Below are 23,818 nucleotides of genomic sequence, written 5' to 3'. Positions count from 1 at the left end.
ACAACCTCTGGAAACAGACAGCAGTGCTTTTCAGCTTGGAGCTGACAGGTCAAGCTTTAGAACCCAGAGCTGCAGTCCTCCAGGCCAGGAACCCCAGAGGTGCTGCAGAAGCTGGACTCTGCTCAGCTCAAGGCCAGGCAGCTTTTCCCACAGCAGCTGAGATCACCCCACACTTTACCTCCTACCCAAGGAGCTGCCAGGCTAATCACCCTGGCAGGAAGCCCAGGCCCGTGCTAAAGGCTAGGGTGCTCTGCAAGGCCTGTCCAGGAGACACAGGCAGACAGATGCTGCAATGGGCAATCATTAAGTCTATTTTCTGCCACTCAGGGAAGGGGAGAGTCACACAAACACCAGCTACGGTCGAAAGGCTTAAGAGGGTTAAATACCCTCCTTCTTCCACAAGTCATTATAGGGTCAGCTAGCTCTTAACCCATCACTGTCACAGCAGAAGAGGACATTGACACACCTGAACATTTGCAAAAGCTCTGGGGAAGCCCTTGGCACTGGACCGAGCATACCTCTGTGTGGAGAACTTGAGTGGAAGGTGTTGTGGATGTTCGACTCAACAGCTACAGGAGGTTAAGTACTCAAAATACCAAATTACAACTCATACACTAATTTTCTCCTCATGAGTTGAGACCATCCCTTACCAGTGTGGCAGTACAAGGCTTCCAAGTATAAAACTTGGAAAACTCTATGTTTGTCCCAAAACATTAGTTAATTATATTTTTCTCAGGCACATGGACGTTATAGTTAGAACTGGAAATCAATTAAAAGCAAATAAAAAGACTCCTTACATTCCCCAAACCACACAATTTAGTACTTCCCATCTGCAGACTCACGAACACAAATGCATAGAGCAGTAAATGATCAAAACAGTTTCATTAAAATAACTCCAGAGGCAGTCATGAAAGTTTGAGCCTTCTGTCTCCTGGCAGTACAAAATAAGCAGTTCTGAGAAATAAAAGATGGTTGTCATCTAACCTATTCCGAAACCAGTGTGGGTAAGTGATCTACCATCAGTGTGGCTGCACGACGAATGCAACTTCTCTCTCCTCCTTCCACAGTCCATGAGATACTGAGTGCAGACAGCATTTATGCCAGGTAACACTGACATCTCAGCAAATTGCCATGAGGAGAGAGGGCTGTGACTTTTGACACCACTGCTCCTTCCAAAAAGATGAGGGAAGGGGATGAACAAGATGCGATTTCTCCACTCTGTTTCATCAAACTCAATATATTTCAAATAGTATTTCAGCTTGAGTAGCTTCCCTTGTCCAGCTTCATCTCTACCTATTCTGTTGGGCACTCCATCTTTCTTCTCCCTGAGCAGTAGCGAAGGTGGGAACAAGCCATCTCTTCCCATTAGTGACCAGAGCTGACAATGGAGAAAGGATGTGACCAAAGGGGACAAGCAACTAGCACAAGATAAAGTCTTAGAAAAATGAGAGGGGGCACTGGGGAAAAACTGAGAAAATAAAATATCCTTCGAATTGCTGAATATCCTTCTAATATCTGAAAAGCTTCTTCAATTGGTAGGCTGCAACACAGTACTTTCTGATAACTGCAATACAAAGCCATGAAAAATTTATTTGCTTCATTAACATTTTAGGACCTTATTAGCTGGAATGAAATTCACTGTCAAGGCATTTTAAGGGAGAGTCATGGTGTAATGAGCTCAGTGCAAATTATCCTCATCCCAGAATAGAAACAGGCCTGTCACTGAGTAACCAGGCCCAGAATCTACCTTTTGGTTATTTTTAATTCCACCCCTTCAGCCCTATCTGCCATAAGCACTTTCCCAATCTGCCAAAGCAAGGCACCAGCTGGAGAGAAAGCTGCAGCCAGCCCCAACCTGTCCTCACCCAGTAACAGCAAGGGACAACTGCACACAGAGCATCCACCTGAACACTAGACACCACTGGCTGCAGACAGTCCAGACAGCAACAATTCCCATCAGTCTCAGCCCATCTTTCCAAACATTTCAAAGTAATTTCAAAGCTATTACTCCCCCATCACAAAGGAGATGCTGACCCTTCTTTTATCCAGATGATCAACACACCGCAGGTCCAACTAAATGGGAAAAAAGCAGTTTGAAAGAGTTCCCAAAGCCATTACTATGATAAACTGTTAACAGGCAGGGTTCAGTGAAGTCTGCAGGGAGTACCAGGACTGGTCACCATCCTGCTACCTCTGTCTCTCTGTCTGGGTCACAATACATTAATAGGTGGCCATGTCAAAAGCCAGATCCCAGAGCAGGCCGTACAAGACTCAGTCCCACTGACTTCCAGCCTTATGCAACTGATGAGGCCGGGCCAAGACTCCATCTGCCCTTCTGCTAAATTTAGAGAATTAGCCAAGTCTGCAAGACACTTTTCCTCACAATAGTCTAGCAACTAATACTGCACCCTGAACTGGCTGATTGTTTCCTGCCTGCTCCAACACAAAAACTAGAAAGCCTCAATGCAGGTACTACATGGTGCATGTGAGGAAAAGCAAAAGGAAGCACCTGACAGAGACTGCAGACTGCTGCAACACAAGGGTTCACAAGGAGACCAGACTGGCAGTGTCTTTAAGCATTGCTAAAGAGACAAATCCACCCGCTGATGACAGACTAAGGCTGGGAAAGCACTTGGGACAATTTTTTTTCCCTGTTGGCTTACTCCTTCCTCACAAGATGCATGCCATGGTTGAAGGTAGGATTCCGGCTATGAAGTCCCTCTTCCAGAAGTTGACCAGTGTCCAGCTGGGAAGTGAAAAACCTGGAGTTCTTCCTTGTAGTAACCTTTTACACTCTAGCATAGCATCTTTTCTTCCTTTTTTTTTTTTAATATTTACTTGCCTTTTGCCAGCCAAGCAAAAGGAGAACAAACCTAAACACACATACAAGACTTGTGTCTACGTGCGCTGCCCAACAGTCTTCTCTGAAATTAAATGAACTCCTGTCTGGGTAAAAGTAACTTGATTCCATGAGTTGCTGTTGCCTTAGGGCCATTCCAAGGTTTCAGTGTGTTTTGCAAACTGAACTGGAAGAAGCTGTATTTTCAAACCTGTTGTGGTAAGTATTCTCTCCCAGATCACTTAAGGTGAGATGCATGTGCAATACCCCTCTGTAAAGCTACTTTGGTCACCCTGAAACACTTGCTGTTCATCAGGACAACCACAGAGTCCACTTAAACACAGGAACATTGTTTTTTTCACCCTTCAACACCGACTGGTCTAAGGAGAAAAGTCTTAACACCATAGGTTCTGCTCATACTCAAATCAAGTGTTTTACCTGGTTATTGAACCAACTTGAACTCATCCCTGTTCTAATCTATCAACATAACTTTGTACTGAAGTAATTTTACTGGGGAATTTGGTCTATGAATGAACATAACAAAATTTATTCTAGGCTCATGCTTAATTGGAACAAAATGCCTCCACAGCACTTTTCCTTCAAAGCTATCCACTTTCTACAAAGTAATAATTAACCCCACACTATATGCTGTCCACAGGTATGGCTTTAGCTGACCAGGAAGCTGCAGGATCAGAGAAGTTTCCTTAATTACAAGGACATCAGTTATAACTTCCTTATATGCATCTCTTTTTTTCATTTACACTCTAATTTGTTAAGTACATCCTTAGTCAAGTGTTTCTTCCTTGTGAGATCGAGTGTGATGTAAATTTGCATCAAGCTATATGGCTAAAATCAGAGGGAACAGAGCACCAAGACCAGTGGCAAATTCTCCTCTTGGTCTCATGCATAATGCCACAATAAAAGCATTGCTGGTGCACATCGAAGTGCCCAAGCAGCACTCCACAGAGCTCAGAGCCTGAGTCTCCCTATGCCAAAAGAGGTGGAAACTGATTTTTGTTTTGAATCTACTCTATTTGTTTGGTTTAATGTATCTTTTGTTATTACCAAAATTGCTGTCTTTGAAGTTTGAGTGACCTGCTGGCTTTCTCTTGCTCAATGATAGGACAAAGCTCTGTCCAACCTTTTATTATTAACAGCTTTTACTTGTTCCCTTTTCCAGAGGGGATGAGAGCTAATCTTTCGATTTTTCTTTTCTTTTTGTGTTGATTTTTGATTCCTTAGCATTTCCAATAATTTAACCAGTCTTTTCTGAACACTCTCATTCCCCATTACCCAAACTGATGACAGACAACTGAAAGCTGTAAATCAATGCAATAACTACCTTTTTCCCAAGGAAAATTGCTTATTTATGAACTTAATATTATAGATTGTTTTATTATCTCTGCTGAGACCAATTCTTTTGGCTTTTTATTCTACCACTGGAATGACTCCCAGTGAGAAGTCATGTGAAAACAGAAACAATAGCTTTGCTACTTAACTCTTACAGAGTACATTGCCTACTAAATGCCATCTGGTATGGGTTCTCAGTGCCCAAAACTCAACTGCAGCATCCCTCTTTGCTGTTTAAAAATTGCTTCTATGGTGGTCATGTTTGCTACTGAAACAGGAAGGAGCTCTGGGGCCCAGAAAGAACTCATCAGCCTCCCAGGGAGGCAGCAGCACTGCCAGGAGAACATTTAACTCCTCCACCATTTCTTCTACCCCCCTGCACCTTTCCAGGAGCTGCCAGTTTCCTCATAGGGAACTCTGTCCCAAAGCTGAGCTCTCTCCTGGTCCCCTATTTGTGCTGTAAACCAGTATTACTTCTAGATTTCCACCAGGTGGATAACTCTGAGGCACTTACTCACCAGTGTCATTGTAACACAGCCCTGACCCACCCCTCCTTCAGATGTTTCATCAACTCACCTGAACTGCAAGCTTACTGGCTCTCCTCTGGATGGGATCTGTCTTGGGGAGAAACCACCTTGAAACCTCCCAGTCATCAACTTACACTGATCAAAAAGGAGACTCAGGGACATCTTAAGCATACACTGGAGATATCCCAAGAGTGAGGACTACTGGGATTGAAAAAACCAGGAAGCAGCAGGATTCTTGCTCTCAAACACCATTCAGTGCCAGAGTTCAGGCCCCCAATCAGGCTTGCTCCGAGGGGAGGTGAAACAGCTCAAGAGGTGGCTACTACCAGAAAAGTGGGAAAAATGCTGGCATACAGAGGAGAAGAGGATACATTTCAGAGCTACTCAAGAGTTCACATGCTGTTTTAGACAGTGCACTTTCCACAATAAAATGGCAGAGCAACAGCCAAAGAAATAAGGTCAGTCACACAAACTCTACGCCATTACCATCACAAGAGAAGTAAATGCTGCACCTTGTCCAGGACCACAGTCTGTTCTGAGATGCAGGAGGCCCTACAGGACTACCAGTGTTTTGGACACAGAGAGCTAAAAGGGGGAGTACAAGCCAGATCGGACTAGACTGCCCTTTCCTTCTCTCCACCACCACCAGAGGTTTGCCCTGTGAGAGAAAAATTCCAAGAGAGCACAGACCTAAGAGCTACTTCTGTCTGTGCACGTAAGGATTTTGCATGCTTGGTGCTACTGGAAATGTGTCCCACAGCTCTGGACTTCACCAGCAGCCACCTGGGAGGCAGACAGAGGTGCCTGTCTCCCTCCTTCCTCAGCTGGTTCCCTCCCACCTCCCCCAGTCTCCTGCATTTTGTTCTTAAACACTCAAGCCAGAAAAACAGTCCTCCAAGCAGGGAAAAGCTTTATTAAAAATGACTTCCGATTAAAAACAAATTTTAAATCCTTTTGTAATGATGAGCAGATTATCTGCATCATGCTGCATTATGCAACTGAGAATAAAGCAGCACAGAGCAAGGGGTAAAAGCACCGTCTCCAGCAGAATCGTAATTCTGAGGGCAGTTCTCAGTTCCAACACTCACCTGCAAGATTCAGATGGGACTGGGTGCACTTGGTACATGCCAGGAAGCAGAATCATGCATAAACTTATAGGATTGAGCAGCTGCAGAGCACAGGCTGTTCTGCAACACAGCTTTCAACCAAAGGTGCTGTTTCAGGGAAAGACTGACACTAAATGCTTCAGGAAGCACAGCTAAAAGTAATAAACTCTGACCTGGAGCCTGGGCCTGCCATAAAACATGACAACTTGGGATCCCATACAGGCAATAAACTAGAGGCTGGTCAAGAACTGTCCTCAAGCTGCCCAACCTCACTACAAGGACCACGCTGCCAGCATTCACCCTGGTGCCCAGGGGAAGGTGCAGCCATGCAATGAGTGAACAGCCACACTGCTCAGCTTCCCCTAGCCAAAGACACCTGGCCACACTTGCACAGTGGCCAGCTTTTAATGAGAAGCACAGTTTTAGCACCTGCAAAGTGCTGGGCCAGAAATCCAAGTCACAGATTCAGAGCCAACCTACTGCACTTCCCAAAATGGTCCATTAAGCATCTCCTCTCATCACACCCTCTTCAGCCCAACGGCTGGTTGGGGGGAGTTTCTTTTTTTTTTTTTTTTAACTTTTTTTCTTTTTTTAAATCAGATCCCTGTGTGAATCACTAAACTGAACGTGATCTTACCATGTCCGGCAACATTTTCTTAACATTGTGTTGAACTTGACTGCAGGCACTCAAAAATGTGCATGTGTTTATCTACATAACACGCTAAACACTCTTTTGTCAGAGAAGAAGTGATTTATTTCAAAGAAGGACAAAGAACAAGTTAAAAATAACAGAGAGCTTCAAAAGCTTTGTGGTAGCTTTCCATTACAAAAGACACAGAGAAAAGTGATTTTTTTTCTGTGATCCCAGGGGAAGGTTCCCAAACTTTTCTTTCATCCAAGGAAGTCTTCACTTTGGCTGAGCCTTTGAGGCACAAATACATTCGTTAGGAAAAGATGCACACAAGACTCAACTCTTGATTGTTTATTTCAGCATCTCACCCTAGCAAGGCTCCAAGCTGACCACAGCAGCCACTTGCTGAGCTGAATTATTTGCCTATGCAAGCATCAGTTAAGATCTTGCCAAAATCCAGTAATGATCACCTGAGAACCCGTAGGGCTCCCTCTGGGCACACACATGCTCCTCTGAGAAATGACAAACTTCTCGCTTACTCAAGCTGCCATGAAAATCTCACCAATGCTGAAACACAGCACAATCCTCCACGTGACAGCATGAGCGAGACTCCCCGCCCAAAACTCCTGAAAGTACATGTTCAGGTACGCAGATCTGATTGGACCTTTTAGTGAGGACAAAGCACACTGGAGTTTCATTACCTATATAACCCTCTGGCACCATCATGAACCTGAATAAAAGCACCTGGAGATGACCAAAGTTTCAGAGTGAGGCTCACGTTGCCTCTATTTTCACCCACTGAACATTTCTACTCAACTGTCCACCAGAAGTTAAAATGATGCTAAAGTAAGAAATAAATTCTTGCTCAGCAGATTTCTGGGATATTGAGGTCAGCAAAAAAAACGTGTCTCTTCCCAACATCCCAGTTGTCTTCCTTCACTCCATCTCAATATGAAAGCAGGCGTGGGATGTTCAGAAACAAGTCAGAAGGCTGTTGAAGCAGAGCAGTCAGCTGTAATCAAGTATGAGTTTGAACCTCCACAGAGAAAGTTTTAACAAAGGAGATGGCTTAAAAAACACCCAAACAACCCAAACAAATAAAAACCCAAACCCAAAATGAGTAAGGAAGTTGGAAATCTTGAATTACATAGTCCTGACACCAAGAGCTCAAGGTGCTCAGCAGGGCATGATTCCACCAGTGCGTTTTCCAGGCAGGGATGGCTCAGTCCTGGTCCTAACAGTGTACAGTAAAAGATCCATGAATTAAAGAGACCTGTGAAACCAGAGGCTTGACTAGTTCCCACGTAAACTCTCATAGCGTCTGCTCCTTTGGTTCCAGCCAAACATCTCTCCTATACTGTCCTCCCAGAATTTGGAGGATGAGTGAAGTAGTGGTATGTGTGTGTGTTAAAATGCATCACCACTGCCACTCACTACATCTAGAAGAAGTTGGCGAAGTTCAGAGCCATTGAAGCTCTGAGCCCCAGAGACCCTCTACTGAGTGGGCAGGGCTCAAGAGAGCTGAGCAGGGCTGTAAAGGGGGCCCCAACACAGCACTGGCACATGCTCAACATGAGCAGGCTGCCCTCAGAGCCCTGAAGCTGCAGCACGGCCGCCTGACTTCACAGAAACAAATTTCTTCTTTCACACTGCAGCCATCACTTAGTGCCCAACCAAAATAGATTTAAGCTGTTCTGTAGTAAAAATAACAGCGACCAAGAAACATTATGTCAGATCACAGGAAGGGGAAGCTCTTTTTTGTTAGATTTTCTAAATTTAGCCACTTTGATATACCAGAGTCATATGGATATGAGAATTTTCCAAATCTAGTGCATACATCACTGTCTGAAATAAGAGCACGAAAATCTCTCGGACAAAGAAAGAGGCTGTTCAAAAGGAAGGTTTAGAGAAATGCACAGGGAGCTGAAAACTCATCTGATTATGCAACGAGTGTAAGTAGGCCTGGTGCTTGCTGCCGACTCCCTGGTTTGGAAACCTGCCACCCAGAACCCTCTGCTTCAGCACATTCAGCCCCATCCAGCAGTTCTGCCTATAAAATTGTGGTGGGTTAACCCTGGCTGGATGCCAGGTGCCCACCAAAGCCACTCTATCACTCCCTTCCTCAGTGAGACAGGGGAGAGAAAATACAGGCTCACTGAGATAAGAGCAGGGAGAGATCACTCACCAATCGCTGTCATGGGCAAAATAGACTCGACTTTGGAAAATTTAATTTTTTACCCATCAAATCAGAGAAGGATAATGAGAAATAACCCAAATCTTAAAACACCTCTGTCCTATCCAGTCCTTCTTCCTCTGCTCAACTTCACTCCTTTTTGCCTCCTGATTTTCTCTACCTCCTCCCTCTCCAGTGGCACAGAGGGTCAGGAATGGGGTCTGCAGTCAGTTCATCATCGATTGTCTCTGCTGCTCCTTCCTCCTAAGGGAAGGACTCCTCACACTTTTCCCCTGCTCCAGTGTGGGGCCCCTCCCACGGACTGCAGTTCTTCACGGACTGCTCCAGCAAGGGTCCCCCACAGGGTCTTAAGTCCTACCAGCAAACCTGCTCTAGCATGGGCTCCTCTCTCCACGGGTCCTGTCAGAGGTCTGCTTCAGCACAGGCTTCTCACAGGATCACAGCCTCCTTTGGGCATCCACCTGCTCCAGCTGCAATTGCTGCTGCAAGGGGGTTTGGTTTTTTTCCCCTTTTCATGTTATCCCACAGGTACTGCCACCACTGCTGATGGGCTTGGCCTTGGCCAGTGCTGGGTTCGTCTTGGAACCATCTGTCAGAGAAATGGGAAGGAAGCTTCCAGCAGCTTCTCACAGGACCAAACCCTGTAGGGCCCCACTCCCACTACCAAAACTTTGCCATGAAAACCCAGTGCAAAAATACAGCCACACATAGCAAGGGGGTAAGGAAGTACCATGCAGACCAGGACAGGAAACACACAATCCTCCATCTCTTCCCCTCACTGCAATAGCACAGATATATAAAAAGGATAAGTTTGTCCATTTTCTCCTGCCTGGAATGTCCTGGAAATGTGGAGAGGTCCACCTGCTTGTTTCTCTCTGAACACAGCATGCTGGCTTCCTGAAGATACAGTCCAGATGAGGCTTCCCCAAGAAAGCCAACCCATCCAAAGGACTACCCAGGGAATACTTTGAGCCAGAACTGATTATTCCAGCTCTCACTGCTTGTTTATAGTTGGGCTGCTCAGCAATACAGTGGTGCAAGACCGAGCGACTCAAGAAGTTCAACAGTGGGACAGAGGCTGGCTGGCTCACAGCCCACATTAAGGCAGTGGAGGCCAAGCCAGCAGCTGTTCTCTCAACCTACAGCGCACTTTAAAACCATTTTAGACCGAGAAACAGCTCCCTATCATTGAGTGAGAGTTTGGCACCACACAGCTCTTGCTCAGTCAGACACCGGTTTGTCTGGATTTGCAATTTCCCATGCCCTTTGGCTACTCCCGGCTGCGTCTGCAATTTGCAAGACGCCTTCCATACACTCAAAGGTGTGCAGAGCAGCCCAGCTGCCACCCTACTACCACTTCTGCTCCAGCTCCTGTGCATCTCCTCATGACTAAATCGCCCTGCTAAGGAAGGTAATTGCTCCTGTGAGCCACTCACAGCTTCACAGATGAAGAATTACAAAAGTAAGGGGACAAGTAAGTTATGTAGCTGCCTCAAGTCCCCCTTCGGTCCCATATAGACAAGGTCCCAGCTGTGTGGCTCTTTTGGGAAGAAATAAAGAGTCCTACATAAACAACTTGAACTATTCCCTATCACACATCACAATAAACACAGCTGCAGATTATTAAACATTGAGGATGCAACCCTGAAAAGTGCAAACATCAGCAATTTGACAGACAATCATGCTATTTTCCCCATAATGTAGTAAAAGAGAACATGTGTACAGACTGGTGAGTTACACACAATATAATACAGAAAGAAGGTGGAAAGATAAAAATTCAAGTGTCAGGAGGGTCAATATGAGAGGACTGCTTATCAGAATGGGTCTTTATCACCAGCCATCACCCCATCTCTTTGTACTTCATTCTTTACTGATCTCAATTTATCTGAGAATTTGAATGAGAGATGAAAATCCAACTGCTCAGATATAGACAACAGGAATATTTAGAGTAAAAGACTGATGTCAGGCAGCCAGTCTCAGACAGAGGTCCCTGTCTCTCTGTCCTCCACACTGTACAGCCTGCACACATTTCAGCTCTGCAAATTGCTAAGTTCTAACACTATCTGTTCAGAGAAAAACTGCTTGTCATGCATACCTGACTGCTGTGTTTAAGAAAGAGGCCACAGGGAGTGGAGAAGGTACTAAATAGCCAGCAAGAGAGTTCCACAACAGCTAGAGAAAAAGCAGGGTTCTGCTGCACCATGTACACTCGTGGTCTGTGCTGCAGGACAATTTTGCAGTTCCGCTGTGTCCATCATAAACTTTCAGAAACAGCATGACAAAGATGCCTTTTTCTTCTGCTGCAAGAAGCTCATCCTCTGTATGTTGCCCATGTAGCTGGGGGGGGGGGAGGGAGAGGAGGGCTGGGTCTTCCTGAATATGAGAACACTTGTTTTGGGATAGGTTTGGGACAAATCACCCTTCTAGCAGTTCTCTGCTGCCAACCTCGCATTGATGCAAAAGAACTAAACACACTGTACATGTCTCTCAAAGTTAAGCAAGGCCAAATCACTGTACATCTTCAATATTTTTCCACTGTGTGGTTTCATGGAGCAGAAACCACTAAATGCACTGGATGCAAACTAGGTCAAGCACCTCTGTCTCAAACTCTGCAGATTTTGATGCTCTGGAAACCATGGCCATTTGATTTTTTAGAAAGTTCATCAACAACCATACCCTACTGCAGGGCAGGATCTGTCCCTTATTAGATACCATTGCTGGAGAGAAAAACACCTGCTAAAAATGCAAAGAACATGCTCCAAGAGGAATTCAGCACACAGACTGGAAAGTTACTATGCACAGATAATTCAAAAAACAAGTCTTGATTGAAGTGTGCCATAATCTCCTATTCTGTTAGGACAAAAGCCTATAATATTCATTTTATCACCAGTCATTTGTGGGCATGAGGCCCATAAATCCCTGTCCTACCACTGTTGTACCTTTGTTTTGTTCCTGTCACATTGTAACAGGAAAAGACTGAAAACTCTACAGAAAGTGATGGGTACCATGAATGAAGGAGGAAGGAGTTTTCCCGGAACAGTCTAGGTTCCCTCAGATAACACAAATAAAAATGCTTCTCTAAACTGGACTCTTGGCAAACATCACCCTAAAACTGGGTATAAGAGATACCCTAGTATTGCTTTCATAAAGAGTCTTGCAGAAATGCAAGAAATCCCACCACTAAAAGCCCAGCAGAAGTCTCCCATCATCTTATCAGCACAATTCAATGTATCCTAGATCAACAACAATACAGCTGCTTCCTGGAGTGTTCAAGCACCAAATCTGAGTCAGCACTTGGCAATACAAGGCAGGTCTGAACAGGATTTGAGATGGAACTTTATTTTGTGCTGAAGGTTACTTGACCTCGCAGTTCAGTTCAGTCTGACCTTCACAAAGCGCTCAGTTTAATGAACTTCCCAACGGAAGCACCTTGCTCATCTCAAAGCTGTTGTTTGGTTCATGCAGAGCTTGCCATGTTCAACTGCCAATTCAAAATTAAGGCTACCTTGTAAAATCTGTAGGTCCTAGGTCATTTTCACACCCATCCCCCAGGAATCCACAGCTAAAACCAGTAAGGAGTGTACTCAGTACACCTTTGTGTAAAGCTCAGAGCTTTTGAAAATGACCACTGTGAAAACAAAAAAACACATCTGAAATTAAGGTCTTGCTTTAAACCACAACCAACTCCAGCAGGCAAGCACTTCAGCAGTCACAGCTCAGTCTGAGCACAGCCTCCATCCACTGGCCACAGACAAGTCACCCCATACCACAGAACCTGCGTTAAGTCTGAAACCACCCTACCATTGACCACGTTGGCAACCAGATCAGTGTTAGCACCGAGCTTTAGCCAGGAAAATACCACAAGTACAATATGTCTTCAGCCTCCAGCAGCCTCCTGAGGCAGAACCATAACCCCTCAAAGATGTTCCATCTGAACATCCCAAGTTAAATTTCTCCCAAAGCCAACCAGCCTTTTTTTTTCACAGGTCTTGCACCCCCCGAATCTCAGCTCTTACATCTGGTTCTCCAGAAAAAAATTGCTAGAGGACAAAACTCTCCCAGCTGGTCTAGCTGGAACAAAGGCCACATTCACACAGGTGACCTTGCCATCCAAGACTGTAAACTTCATCCACGCAAGAGCTTCTAAAAACATCACGGCCTCTTCATCCTCTGTATAAAACAGTTCCCTCACACTGTGGTCACCAGAATCCCATCAGCTCTCCTGATGTAGGCAAGACCACCATATAAGAGACCATGGAGGTAGGCTGAGACTCCTATAACCCAACTGCTTTACTTTCTCAGACACAGATAAGTTCTTAGCTAGTCAAAAGCCCTGACACATTTTGTTTGCATCAGAAGAATTTGGTGGTTATAATTCACACAGAAACCACAGACACTCCCTTCCCACTCCTTGTCCCTACAAGGAGCTCCTTTAAAATAGGCATCCCACAAGCTCCAAAGCACCTGAGAAGGGGTGATCTTATTTGGCACCAGCCAGCCTGGTTACTCTCACAATTGTCCACATATGTGTGACAAGCACAGGTACCACAAATAAGGAGAGGGAGATAAAAGGACATAACTGATTACCTTGTATTCAACCCCCAGACCACAATTTTCTTTACATATCTACATATCTAGAGGTTATTCTTTCTGTATTCATGATGGGGGGGGAAGGTATAAAAAAAATTGTACACTGATGACTTCCAAGAATTCAAACCCCACACAGGACTTTCCACTAAACAAATTTTCTCCTTCTTCCCTGGCAAATTGCTTTCAAGAGCCAAACAAATAATCTGCACTATTACTAGCAAATTACTAACTGGAGAACATGCTAGGCTACCACAGTTGACTGCTAATATTGCAAAAGCAATGCACACCACAGCTTACAGGAGAATTACCTACTAGATGCTCTCTTATTTTGTTTTTAAACTGATAGTGTTTTTTCACTGCTCTATCCCAATGTCAAGTAACATGTTCACGACCTCAAAAGACAACAATAATTCAGCACAGTTGGTGATTTTCCACCATCCACTCCTGAGATGCATAAGCAGTAGGCCCCTGTAATACACCTGCATGTGGATCGTTCACATGCTAAATCTAAACTAAACTTACACAGGAAAACTTTTCCCACTTCAGTGTTTGTAGAAGCAGGTATCATATCACCAGATGTGTGAGCACACAAGACAATGGATATCATGTTTCATGGCACCGGTGTCCACAGAATGCTGAAGCAGCACACAAATCAATCCTCATGTAATCAACTGACTCCAGAGAGCAGAAAACCGACATCAATATCTTATCTCACCCTCACAATCAGTAGCTTTCAAACAGATCTCACGCAATGAAACAAAGAATCATTTGGTACCCGGCAACTCTTTTATAGGTAATTTCCTGCAAAGACAAATTTCAGCAACTGTAATAAAAAACACAAACCAAAAAAAAAGTAATGCGCTGAAGGCCAAGAACTCTGCTTTGCTTCACTAACCAAACCAAAAGGATCCACTCAACCAAATCTAGCATCTCCCTGGTTCAGCGATGGCAGCTCAAAGTCCAGAGGCTCAAAGCCCAGAGATGACTCCCACAGGGAACAGGTCAGGGCAAGACAAGTTGTTAAGGGACAAACCAGAAGAGCTTCCCTGTACCGGAGCTGACATACCACAAAAGCTTTCTTTTATCACAAATGCATAGGAACTTTTTGTGTAAGGAAGAGGATTCCTTTGAGCAAGGAAGATGATTTCTTCAAGCACTGTTAAGTGTGCAAGTTGCCATTCTAATTTCAAGTAATTTTAACAAGTTCTATATTAAGAGCTTTAAAATAAAAGCCCCCAAACACACACAATACAAGGTAACCAGACACTGCAGGATAGCTTTAAGAAGGCAATTCAAAAACCTCAGCCTTTCTTCTGGCATCCACATTCCCTCCCATTCCTGTGTCCTCCCAAGCTAGACGGTCAGGCACAAGCCCAGGTCTGCACTGACTACTTCAGTTCTCTCCAAAGACTGGTTCCCACATCTGTGCCCCACCAGGGACAGTCCCACGGCAGCCATCCATGCTGCATACCATACTCTTCCTCTGGCAATTTCTCAGCCTCCTCCAAGACCACAGAAACATTCATCGTCCCTTTCAACATGTTGTTTAAATTAGAGGATGCCACAGCCACTAAACAAGAGGACCTGAAACACTCACCTTGCAACACAGGTTAATGCGAAGCAAATCTCTAAAAATCCCTGGTAGCAAATAGACTACTACTGTGTTTCTACACTGCTACCTATAGCAAGTCACACCAGTCAAGGTTGTCACTTCAACAGCACAGAAACCAGCTCTAGTCAGTAAACTAAATTACCCATGCTAGAGCCACAGAATCACAGTAGCTTCCCCAAGTCCAGCAGCCAATCTATGCTCTTCTACCAAACCACAGGGCCCTGTTCAGCTTCATCCTGCCAGATCATCCACGGCCAGAGCTCACATGGTGCTGAAGTCTTGTCCCACTGTCTCCAGTTATGCCCCAGTACTCTGCTGAAGCCCCAGTACTCTGCTGAAGCCACAGCCTGCAGGATAGCGTGACAACAGCCCCAAAACAGACATAAGATCTACTTTGAAAGTCAAGCAAAAAAAGACTCCACCTGCAAATGGGGAAAATAGAAGGCTGCCTGATGCTAGTGTCAGGCTCTGTAACAAGCAGGTGTTGTTCTACTGCAATTGTCTGTGAAAAGAACCCCAGCTACTTAAAGCATGACTACAAAGTGGAATTAGATACCTGACATGAGCCTTTCACTGAACAGCTGCTCAGATTTTGGAGCAACTTCTGAGCCCTTCTGACAAAACCAGTCCCACCTGCTCTCGCCTCACCTTGCATTGGGTGACTCGGACAGCATGACACATCATAGGATCTTCCACCTTCCTATCTCCTGACTCTATCCCAGCTAACAAAAGAGGTCATGATAGCTTTTGACTCCAGTGTGGGGCTGGTGAGCATGGTTCACTTTGAATCATGAGCATAAGGTGGCCTATTTAGCCCTGCTCTAGCCATGACAGAGACACTCACAGGGGAACTACAATATGATACCTCTGTCTGTACCCCTTAAGGTGACTGGCAGTATAATCCTTGCTTCTGTTCACCCTTGATGTCCGAGACAGGCAGAGTAGAGGCTTGTGATCTCCTCCCTGCTCTGATACCTCAAGAAGGGGATAGTAAGGCAGGTGGCAGATGTGCACTTTTCTCTCCACAGGAGACCTCTTGCTAGTCTTCCAGAACCTTTCAAAGCTCCCCAATAGCTCTGGAGCATCCTTTTGGACACAGGCTGCTAGGCTCACACAGTATCTTTGCCCATGGCTTTCCATTTGTTGTCATATTTTTACTCTGTGAAAACCCACATCCACTTATCTTACTTGTGACAGCATTCTGCCCATCTACGACGATGAACACAGACCCTGGCTTTCTTATGTCTAAACTTATACAGCCCCTTCACAGGCAGGAATAAAGGAAAACCACTGGTCAAACATAATCCCTCCCTGTCCAAACACCAGAAGAATCACACATAGAACGTCAGGATACCTTGTACAAAAGACAGTCTGGAAGCACATGTGGTGACCCAGACATGGCCTAGCACAGGGCAAGGGGAAACAGCAGCAGGGCAGTTAGCAGGTGCACACGAATGCAAGCTTGGAAAATCCAGTCACATTTGTCCAAACAAAGCACACGTGTCTACTATCAGACAGATGGCAAACTATCTCCATCCCCCAATCCCAAGTCACTTAATAGCTTATGGGAGATGAATAACCTAAAAGCTCTTCCATCCAGGGGCTAAAAGAACATCACATACAAATGAAAGCATTTCACAATGCCTGTGATGTCCCAACTGAGGTCCTGTCATCTTGGAGAGGTGAACCATTCCTGTTGGTCACTCCAAGCAGGGATATGACTTTCTTAGGCTGGTAGGGACACTTTTACATATATATAATGCATATGTAAAGAAAAAAAATATTCAACACACCAAGTTGTTATCAGCCGAGTGGATGACTGCAGCCTCAAAGCACACTGAGATTGCAGCTCAGATGCCAATTCAGTTACTATTTCACCCAGCTACAAAACTGTTTCAGACACAAAAACTTCCTTAAAAGGACCCTAACAAGGCATTTTTGTATCACTTTCATCCACTGTTTGCAATAAGCCCTCAGAAAACTGAATCCAGAATCTCAATTTTTATTAACCATTTCTATGCACAGTAGCTTGTTCCTAGAGTATTTCCATGTGTATTATTAATATTGGAAGCTATAGTGTGCAGGACAGAGAGGAAAGGGAAGGAGAGGAAAAGCAAAGATTAATCCTCAACTTGTGAACTCCCTTTTTGAAGGGGATTCCAATAAAAATTTTGGATGACCAAAGAATGCACCATCAGTTTCATGAATGATGACACAGATTGCACAATCACACAGAGCCAGACTGCACTTCCATTTTTGAGCACAAATTTGGCAGTGTCTCCCCAGAAATATTTCCCTTATTAAGGTCAACTGGCTGCAAAGCACTTCTTCAGTGCAGTCCTAAAAAGCCCACAGACCTATTTAAGTATTAGGAGCATTGTAATTCCCAGGGATTTCCACTAAAAGAGCTTGGAAAGAAACACAGACATCTCCCTCACTACATATTTTTGTAACATTAAACCCATCTCTTTCCTACACCTTGTCAAAAATGACACCAACCATGATTCACTTGCATGACAGCAAGCTTGGCAGCATGACTTTAAACATGCACACCTCCCGATCAACAAAATCAAGAGGAAAAAAAAAAGTCTTCAGCTTCATGATTGCCATTTAGGGGCTCCTAAACAGTCTTTTACTCATAGAGCAGACACACAGCAAAGAATACTTTAGATTAAATGCAGACATACAGACCTCCCAAGCCAAATCACAGCTCACATTTTTCATATAGTCCATATCACAGCTGGGCTAGATCTAAGCATCATCCAAGACAACAAGGAGCTTTCTCAATAAATTGCAGCCTTTAATCACTCTTCAGCATTTCCACAGATCAGCCTTGCCTTTTAAACATGTTTGTCTGCTGTTCTCCCAGCTAGCATCATGCAGTATCCATGTTTAAGACAGTCATTCCCTGCTCCAAGGCAGGGTCACAGCTGGGATGCTATCCTGTGCCCCTGATAGCAAGGCCTGACTTCCCTGCTGGAACTCCTCAAAAATGCTGCAGCCCCCTTTCCACAGGCAGCATCACCCAGGTGCCATTCGGAGACCTGGCACACAAAGCCCCAGCTCCTTCCATGCTCAGCACCCTGCTCACCTGTGCCTTCCCTTCCCAGCACACGTGGCCTGGCTCCCAGGAGAGAGCAATCCTTTCCCACCTCTAAGGAAATATAGATGGCACAGCCAAATCCAAAGGAAAAGGCCCTTCAATACCTCTCTCATGCTTCTGAACCCGCTCTGACTATCGCTGGGGTCAGCAACAACACCAGCTGCCTGCAGACAGTCTGGCTCCCCTTCACATTTCACTTTTAAAGCATCATCTACTCACAGGGAAAAAAAGGACAACCACAAAGCATCCACCAGTTAAGAAGAAATAAAGGAGATATGTGACTGCAGACTGGAATTCACAAGCTAAATTTTCAACAGCTGCCCATGACCCATGACACCATCACACTGCATGTACATGTTTGCTGTCTTGACTAATTTTGGTGGGGTTTTGGGGAGGGTTGTTGGTTTTTTTTGTTTGGCTTGGTTGTTGGGGTTTTTTTTCAGGGATTCTCTGGCACATTTGGGGGTTTTTTTGTTCCCAGGTTTGGTTTTTTTTTTTTTTTGGAAAGCAGATCACATTGCCCTAAGCACCATGACAGCAGCAAGATATCACTCAGTATGTCTCACAGCATGGGTTCACCCCCCCAGTCCAATGGCTCTTACATAAGAGAGCAGTTAGAGGGAGATACAGCTGATGGAGCTAGGACTCAGGCTGAGGAGCAAACAGCATCTCCTTATTCTAAATGTCCAAAGGAAAAAAAAAAAACCAACAAAACAAAACCCAAAAATCCAAACCCCAAAACAATCCCAAAAAACCCCCACCTTATTGATCACATTTACTTATGAACAAATTCAGCACCACTGCTTGCTTTAACTCAAATCATGCTACAGTTCCCTGCACAATTTCAGGCTATCTCTTAATAATGTTACAACACACCTCCAACATGGTCGTTAAAATGCAGATTTCTTGAGCATTGCTCACAGTCCAGAGTGTGTTTTGATTTCATGCAGATTTACACATCAAAGCACCTTTCCCATGGCACCCTGCAAGCCGCAGAGCAAACCCAAGCAGAACTGAGAAGACACTAGTTAGGAGGCAGTACCTGCACACACAAAGTAAAACAGATGCTGCTGGAAAACATCACCAATAAAAATCACAACTTCAGAGGCGACAGCTTTAAAAAGCACCACGACAAGTCATGTTCCAGAGGAGAGAGGTTTGATGAAGGGAGAGAGAGAAAGGAAAATAAAATCCTCGTGAGAACAGCTCCAAAAGGCACAGTCTGGGAATCACTTCTAGGTGAGACACTTAAACAAAGAAGATGGAGTACCCTTCTCTCTTCAGGGAGGAATGCTTCCCGCTAGAGACAGGGCTCAGAGAAAGCTCTTTTTACACAGGGCTATGGAGACCAACGCACCCATTGTCTACCAGGAGGAGCTTTTCTGCATTCAGAGAGGCTGCAGCACAGGCCAGGTTTTGGGGATGGAGGGTTGAAGTGGGGGATGGGGGACACCTGCAATGTTTTAGACATCTCTATGTGTGTTTACAAATAGCTCCAAGGAAGTGGGAGCTGCAGGGTGAAAGGAACTAGGGGGAAAAAATCCCCCAACACCACAGTCTCACTCAAAGGAATCAAAACAAGGATTACAGGTCAGAGCCTTTTCAAGAACAGCACCGCCAACCCTCAGGGCCAAAACCCAAAAAGCAGAGAGAAAAGGCACAGACAAAGGGGGATGTAACACCCCCCTCCTCTCAGAATAGGGTTATTTTAAGCCTGTCTCCTTGGAGCTACCCTAATATTTTTCTCTCATGACTCAAACCACCAGGGAAAGGAGTTAGAGCAGAGAAGACAAGAAAAAAGGAAAAAAAAAAGAAAAAAAGAAATAGAGCTAGGGCTGACCTCATAAGACACTTTTCTAGAAGGGGCAAAGCTCCAGAAGAGATGAAAGGCAAGCTAGGCTGTGCCTTACCTGGAAAAGTGTGTGGGTTGGGTGACCCTCTTTTAAGGCACTTTGAACAGAGGACATGCACAGTGTAGTACAGGCCCGGCCATTCCTGGAGCAGGACATTCAGTTCTTCCACTAAAGGCGTAATAGCTTGCCAAGCTGTCCAGATATTTGGTAGGGACGCATGACTAGCGATAGACAGAGTGTCTGGCTGCAGAGCTCCCCTGGCAGGCCGGTAGCTCACTACCACAGGCACCTTTCCCCGGTAGGCATAAATCTGGTATTTGCCATCCGACCGCTGAACCACGTGGCTGTTAATCTGGACACTGTAGCGTGCAAACAAGCCGGGTGGGAAAATGAATGGAAAGCTATATTCAATCTGCAGCTGCTCCACCACGAAGGACTGTCCGCTCAGATTGGTGCCGTTGATCCACGCCTCCGCATGGGGCACCTCGTTTTTCACGTAACAGGGAAACTTGTACCAAGCAGCTGCCCCATTTAAGGGCTTGCATTTGGGTTTGTTGACACAGTAACATAGCCCCATCTTCTCCAGCAGCTCCAGAATGAGCTGCAGATCCTCCCGGCTCTGGATGTGGGGCTTAAGAAGGAGACGGATAACATGGGCAGGAAGGAGGCCATGCAGCAAGAAGCCCTCCACGTAATGATGGAGCTGAGTGATCCTCAGTTCATCAATCTGGGTGTCACTGAGCAGTTTCTGTAGCAGCACGGTGGCATCCCGCTGGCAAAAGACATTGAGGATGTCAATGAGCCGTGGCAGGTTGTGGAACACATACTCCCGCAAGGTGAGATGCTCCTCAAAGTAGAGCAGCTTTCCACTCTCGTGCAGGTAGGACAGGGCACTCTGGAGCCGATCCTCCGTCAGGCCTGCCTGCAAGCCCAGTCGGGCAGAGTCCCACCAGCTAAGCCACAACTGCTGAGCTTGTGGCTGGAAGTGCAGTTCCTCCAGCACTTGCCAGGACTTGGGCAACACCCGGTGCAGGTTTGGGAAGATATCCCGGTGCTCAGCCACTGAGAGGAGCTTGTCCCGCAGGCGACGCACCTGGCAACGGTCCTGGCAGCTGAAAGGCAGCACTGGAGAGAGGATCTGTGGGCGGTGGTTGAGAAGATACTGAAACTGGGCCTTCTTTCGCCGCAAGTTCTTGTCTGAGACTCCGTAAAAGGCAGCGTGTGGGCTGGAGCAGCGCAGGTCAAAGTCCTGTCCCAGAGCCTCATCCACCTGCTGGACTAAGCTCTGGAGTCCCTCAGCATCCCTCTTCTCCTGCTGAGCGATCTGGTGATGGATGTCCAGGCACTTCTCTTCCAACTCCCGCTCCGCACAGAGGTCAGCATGGGTTCCCACCATGCACACCACAGCATGGGGCACCTTGGAACTGAGCCAGTGTAAGAAATAGCCCACAGTGGGGTAGAAGTGCTGAGGGACGTAGGCACTCAAATTCACCACCAGCACATACAAGGCTCCAGGAGAGAGGAAGAAAGACTGGATCACATCATAGCTTGGGTCCCCTGCCAGCTCATACACAATAAATGTCAGGCCCCTCTCTGCATCTGCTGTCCAGTCCATCACCTCGATGCCCTTACTGCCTCCTGATAGTCCTAGTCCCAGTGGTACTTGGGGGGCACTGGATGGCAGTGACAGTGCAGGGGATGGTGTCTCCCCTTTTGCTCGGTGAGAGGACACACGAGAAGGGATATCCTGCCGCTCAACAGGGAGACGTTCCACCTGCTGCATGACAGGTACCCGAGTTGAGGAACTGTCTTGAGGCTCTGGAAAGGGGTAACACCCAACTGTCACCCTCCCAATGTCCTGCTGCTGCCCAGGAAATCCTCTGTGCTGGGTGCTCCCTGCCTCCAGGCTTCCCATGTCCTCTCTCTGCCCATTTTCCTCCATGAGGCACCGTCTCAGCAGGGTCTTTCCTGCATCCTTTAGGCCCATGAGGACCAGCTTGAGGCGGGGTTTGAGGGCAGGCTGGGAGTGGGCCAGCTCCTGCTGGTAAGCTGCGATGTAGGGGATGCCTTTCATGCACACCTCATAGGGGGGCTGGATGAGGGGGTTGTCTTTGATCTTCCACAGGGTGACACGGGAAAGCTGCCCAAAGCCCTCAGGCAGGATGGCGATCTGGTTGCCTTGCAGGACGAGCTCCTCCAGGCTGTGGAGGAGCACGATGGAGTCAGGCAGGTAGCGGATGCGGTTGTTGTCCAGCCAGAGAGTGCGGAGCTGGTGGAGCTGACAGAGGTGAGGGGGCAGCACGGTGAGCTGGTTGCGGCTCAGGTAGAGCTCCTCTAGACTGGGCAGCGCCAAGATGGCAGAGGGGAACTCCCCCAGCAGGTTGGATGAGAGGTTCAGCATCTTGAGCCGCTGTAGTCTGCCAAAGCCAGCGGGCAGCGCCTGCAGCCGGTTGCCATCCAGCATGAGGCTCTCGAGGGCACTCAGCTGGCAGAGGCCCTCTGGCAGCGATGCCAGCCCGGTGCCGCTGAGCCAGAGGATCTTGAGGCGGCGGAGGGCAGCGATGCCCTCGGGCAGGGCCCCGAGGTGGCGGTTGCCGGAACAGTCGAGCTCCTCCAGAGCGGCCAGCTCTAGCAGCGGGGCAGGGAAGGAGGGCAGCAGGTTATGGTCGACGTCGAGGGTGCGGAGGTGCCGCAGACGGCCCAGGCCCTCGGGCAGGCGGCGCAGGCGGTTGAAGCTGAGGTCGAGCTCCTCGAGGCAGCCCAGCTCGGCGAGGCGGGGGGGCAGCCCCGGGCCCTCGGCGCCCAGTTCGTTGTGGCTGAGGCTGAGCTTGCGCAGGCCCCGCAGACCCGCCAGCGCCCCGCCGTCCCCCAGGCCCCGCAGCCGGTTGTGGCTGAGGTCGAGCTCGGCCAGGCGGCCCAGGTGGCGCAGGGCGGCGGCGGGCAGGCGGCCCAGCCGGTTGCGCCGCAGGCTGAGCACCCGCAGCCCGCTCAGGGCGGCGCCTACCTCCTCGGGCAGCTCCTCCAGCCCCCGCCCGCTCAGGTTCAGCGCCTCCAGCTCCCCCAGCGCCGCCGCCGCCAGGGACGGGCGGCGAGGAGCGGCGGCACCGGGGGGCGGCGGCGGCCCCCCCGGCGGCCCCGCGTCCGGCTCGGGCTCAGGCTCGGGCTCGGCAGGGCCGTCCCGCAGCTTCCGTGCGCGCAGGGCGGCGTCGCGCCACAGCCGCACCGCCTTCGGGGGCTCCGTCTGAGCCATGGCCGGGGGAGCGGGCCCCCGCCCCGCCCGACCCTACCTGCCGCCGCCGCCGCTGCTGCTCGCCATGGGCGCGGCCGCGCTGCGCATCGCCGCAACCGCGGCGGGCTCGGGGCTCCCCGTGGCTCCGCGCCGGCACTGCCGCCGCGCCGCCCCGCGCACGTACCGCCGCCGCCGCTGCCACCGCCCCGCCGGGGGCGGGACGCGGTCACGGTCCGGCCCCGGCAGCGCCGCACCGCCCCCGCGCCGGGGAGAGCCGGCCCTGCCTCTGGGGGGACACCCCGCCCCTGCCTGCCGGGCACCGGCCCGTTCTCCCCGGGCAGGAAGGGTCCGGGATGCTGGCCTGAGACGCCCGGCCTGCGGCTCCTACCCCCGGCAACGCCCGGGAGAACGGCCCTTCGTGTGCCCCGGTGGGGTGAACCTGCCTGGCCCTGGAGGCGGGGGGGCAGTAGCGGTGGCGGTGGCAGTGCCGGCGCTCCGCTGGGACCCCGGCGTGTGACAGCCGCCGCCCCTGGGCGGGGGTCAAGGTCTCCCCCTGCCCCTGGGCTCGCTGAGAGCTTTGCGAGCCGCCCGACTCATCACGGAGTTAACGGCAAAAGCTGCTGTGCTGCCCCGTATCACTTTTTCACTAGGCAAGGGCTGATTTTATCCAGCCCTACAAGAAACCGAGATTAACCTTTCTTCCCATTCAGTAAGTGTGCTTCCGTGTTGGGAGAGTGCGAAAGCCTGCAGCCCTCTGGTTAATCGGAGCAACTCTGCCACCTTC

The 23,818-nt window shown here is 48.0% G+C and overlaps 1 protein-coding gene across 2 annotated transcripts in view; it reads right to left on the bottom strand.

Annotated features, from left to right (window-relative positions):
- Nucleotides 1–23,205, bottom strand: part of MFHAS1 (multifunctional ROCO family signaling regulator 1) — a 35,116-nt gene extending 11,911 nt beyond the window's left edge. For both annotated transcript variants that reach the window (XR_011150650.1, XM_069013452.1), the window contains exon 1: nucleotides 19,863–23,205. Coding sequence is in view for 1 of the 2 variants with exons in the window: in XM_069013452.1 (XP_068869553.1) it covers nucleotides 19,863–23,055 (3,193 nt within the window). In the remaining variant the exon portion in view is untranslated. The remainder of the gene's footprint in view (nucleotides 1–19,862) is intronic.
- Nucleotides 23,206–23,818: the final 613 nt, after the last annotated feature.

This window comes from Aphelocoma coerulescens, chromosome 4 (genome assembly GCF_041296385.1).
Source record: "Aphelocoma coerulescens isolate FSJ_1873_10779 chromosome 4, UR_Acoe_1.0, whole genome shotgun sequence".
Taxonomy (NCBI): Eukaryota; Metazoa; Chordata; class Aves; order Passeriformes; family Corvidae; genus Aphelocoma; species Aphelocoma coerulescens.
This window is presented reverse-complemented; position numbering and strand designations above follow the sequence as displayed.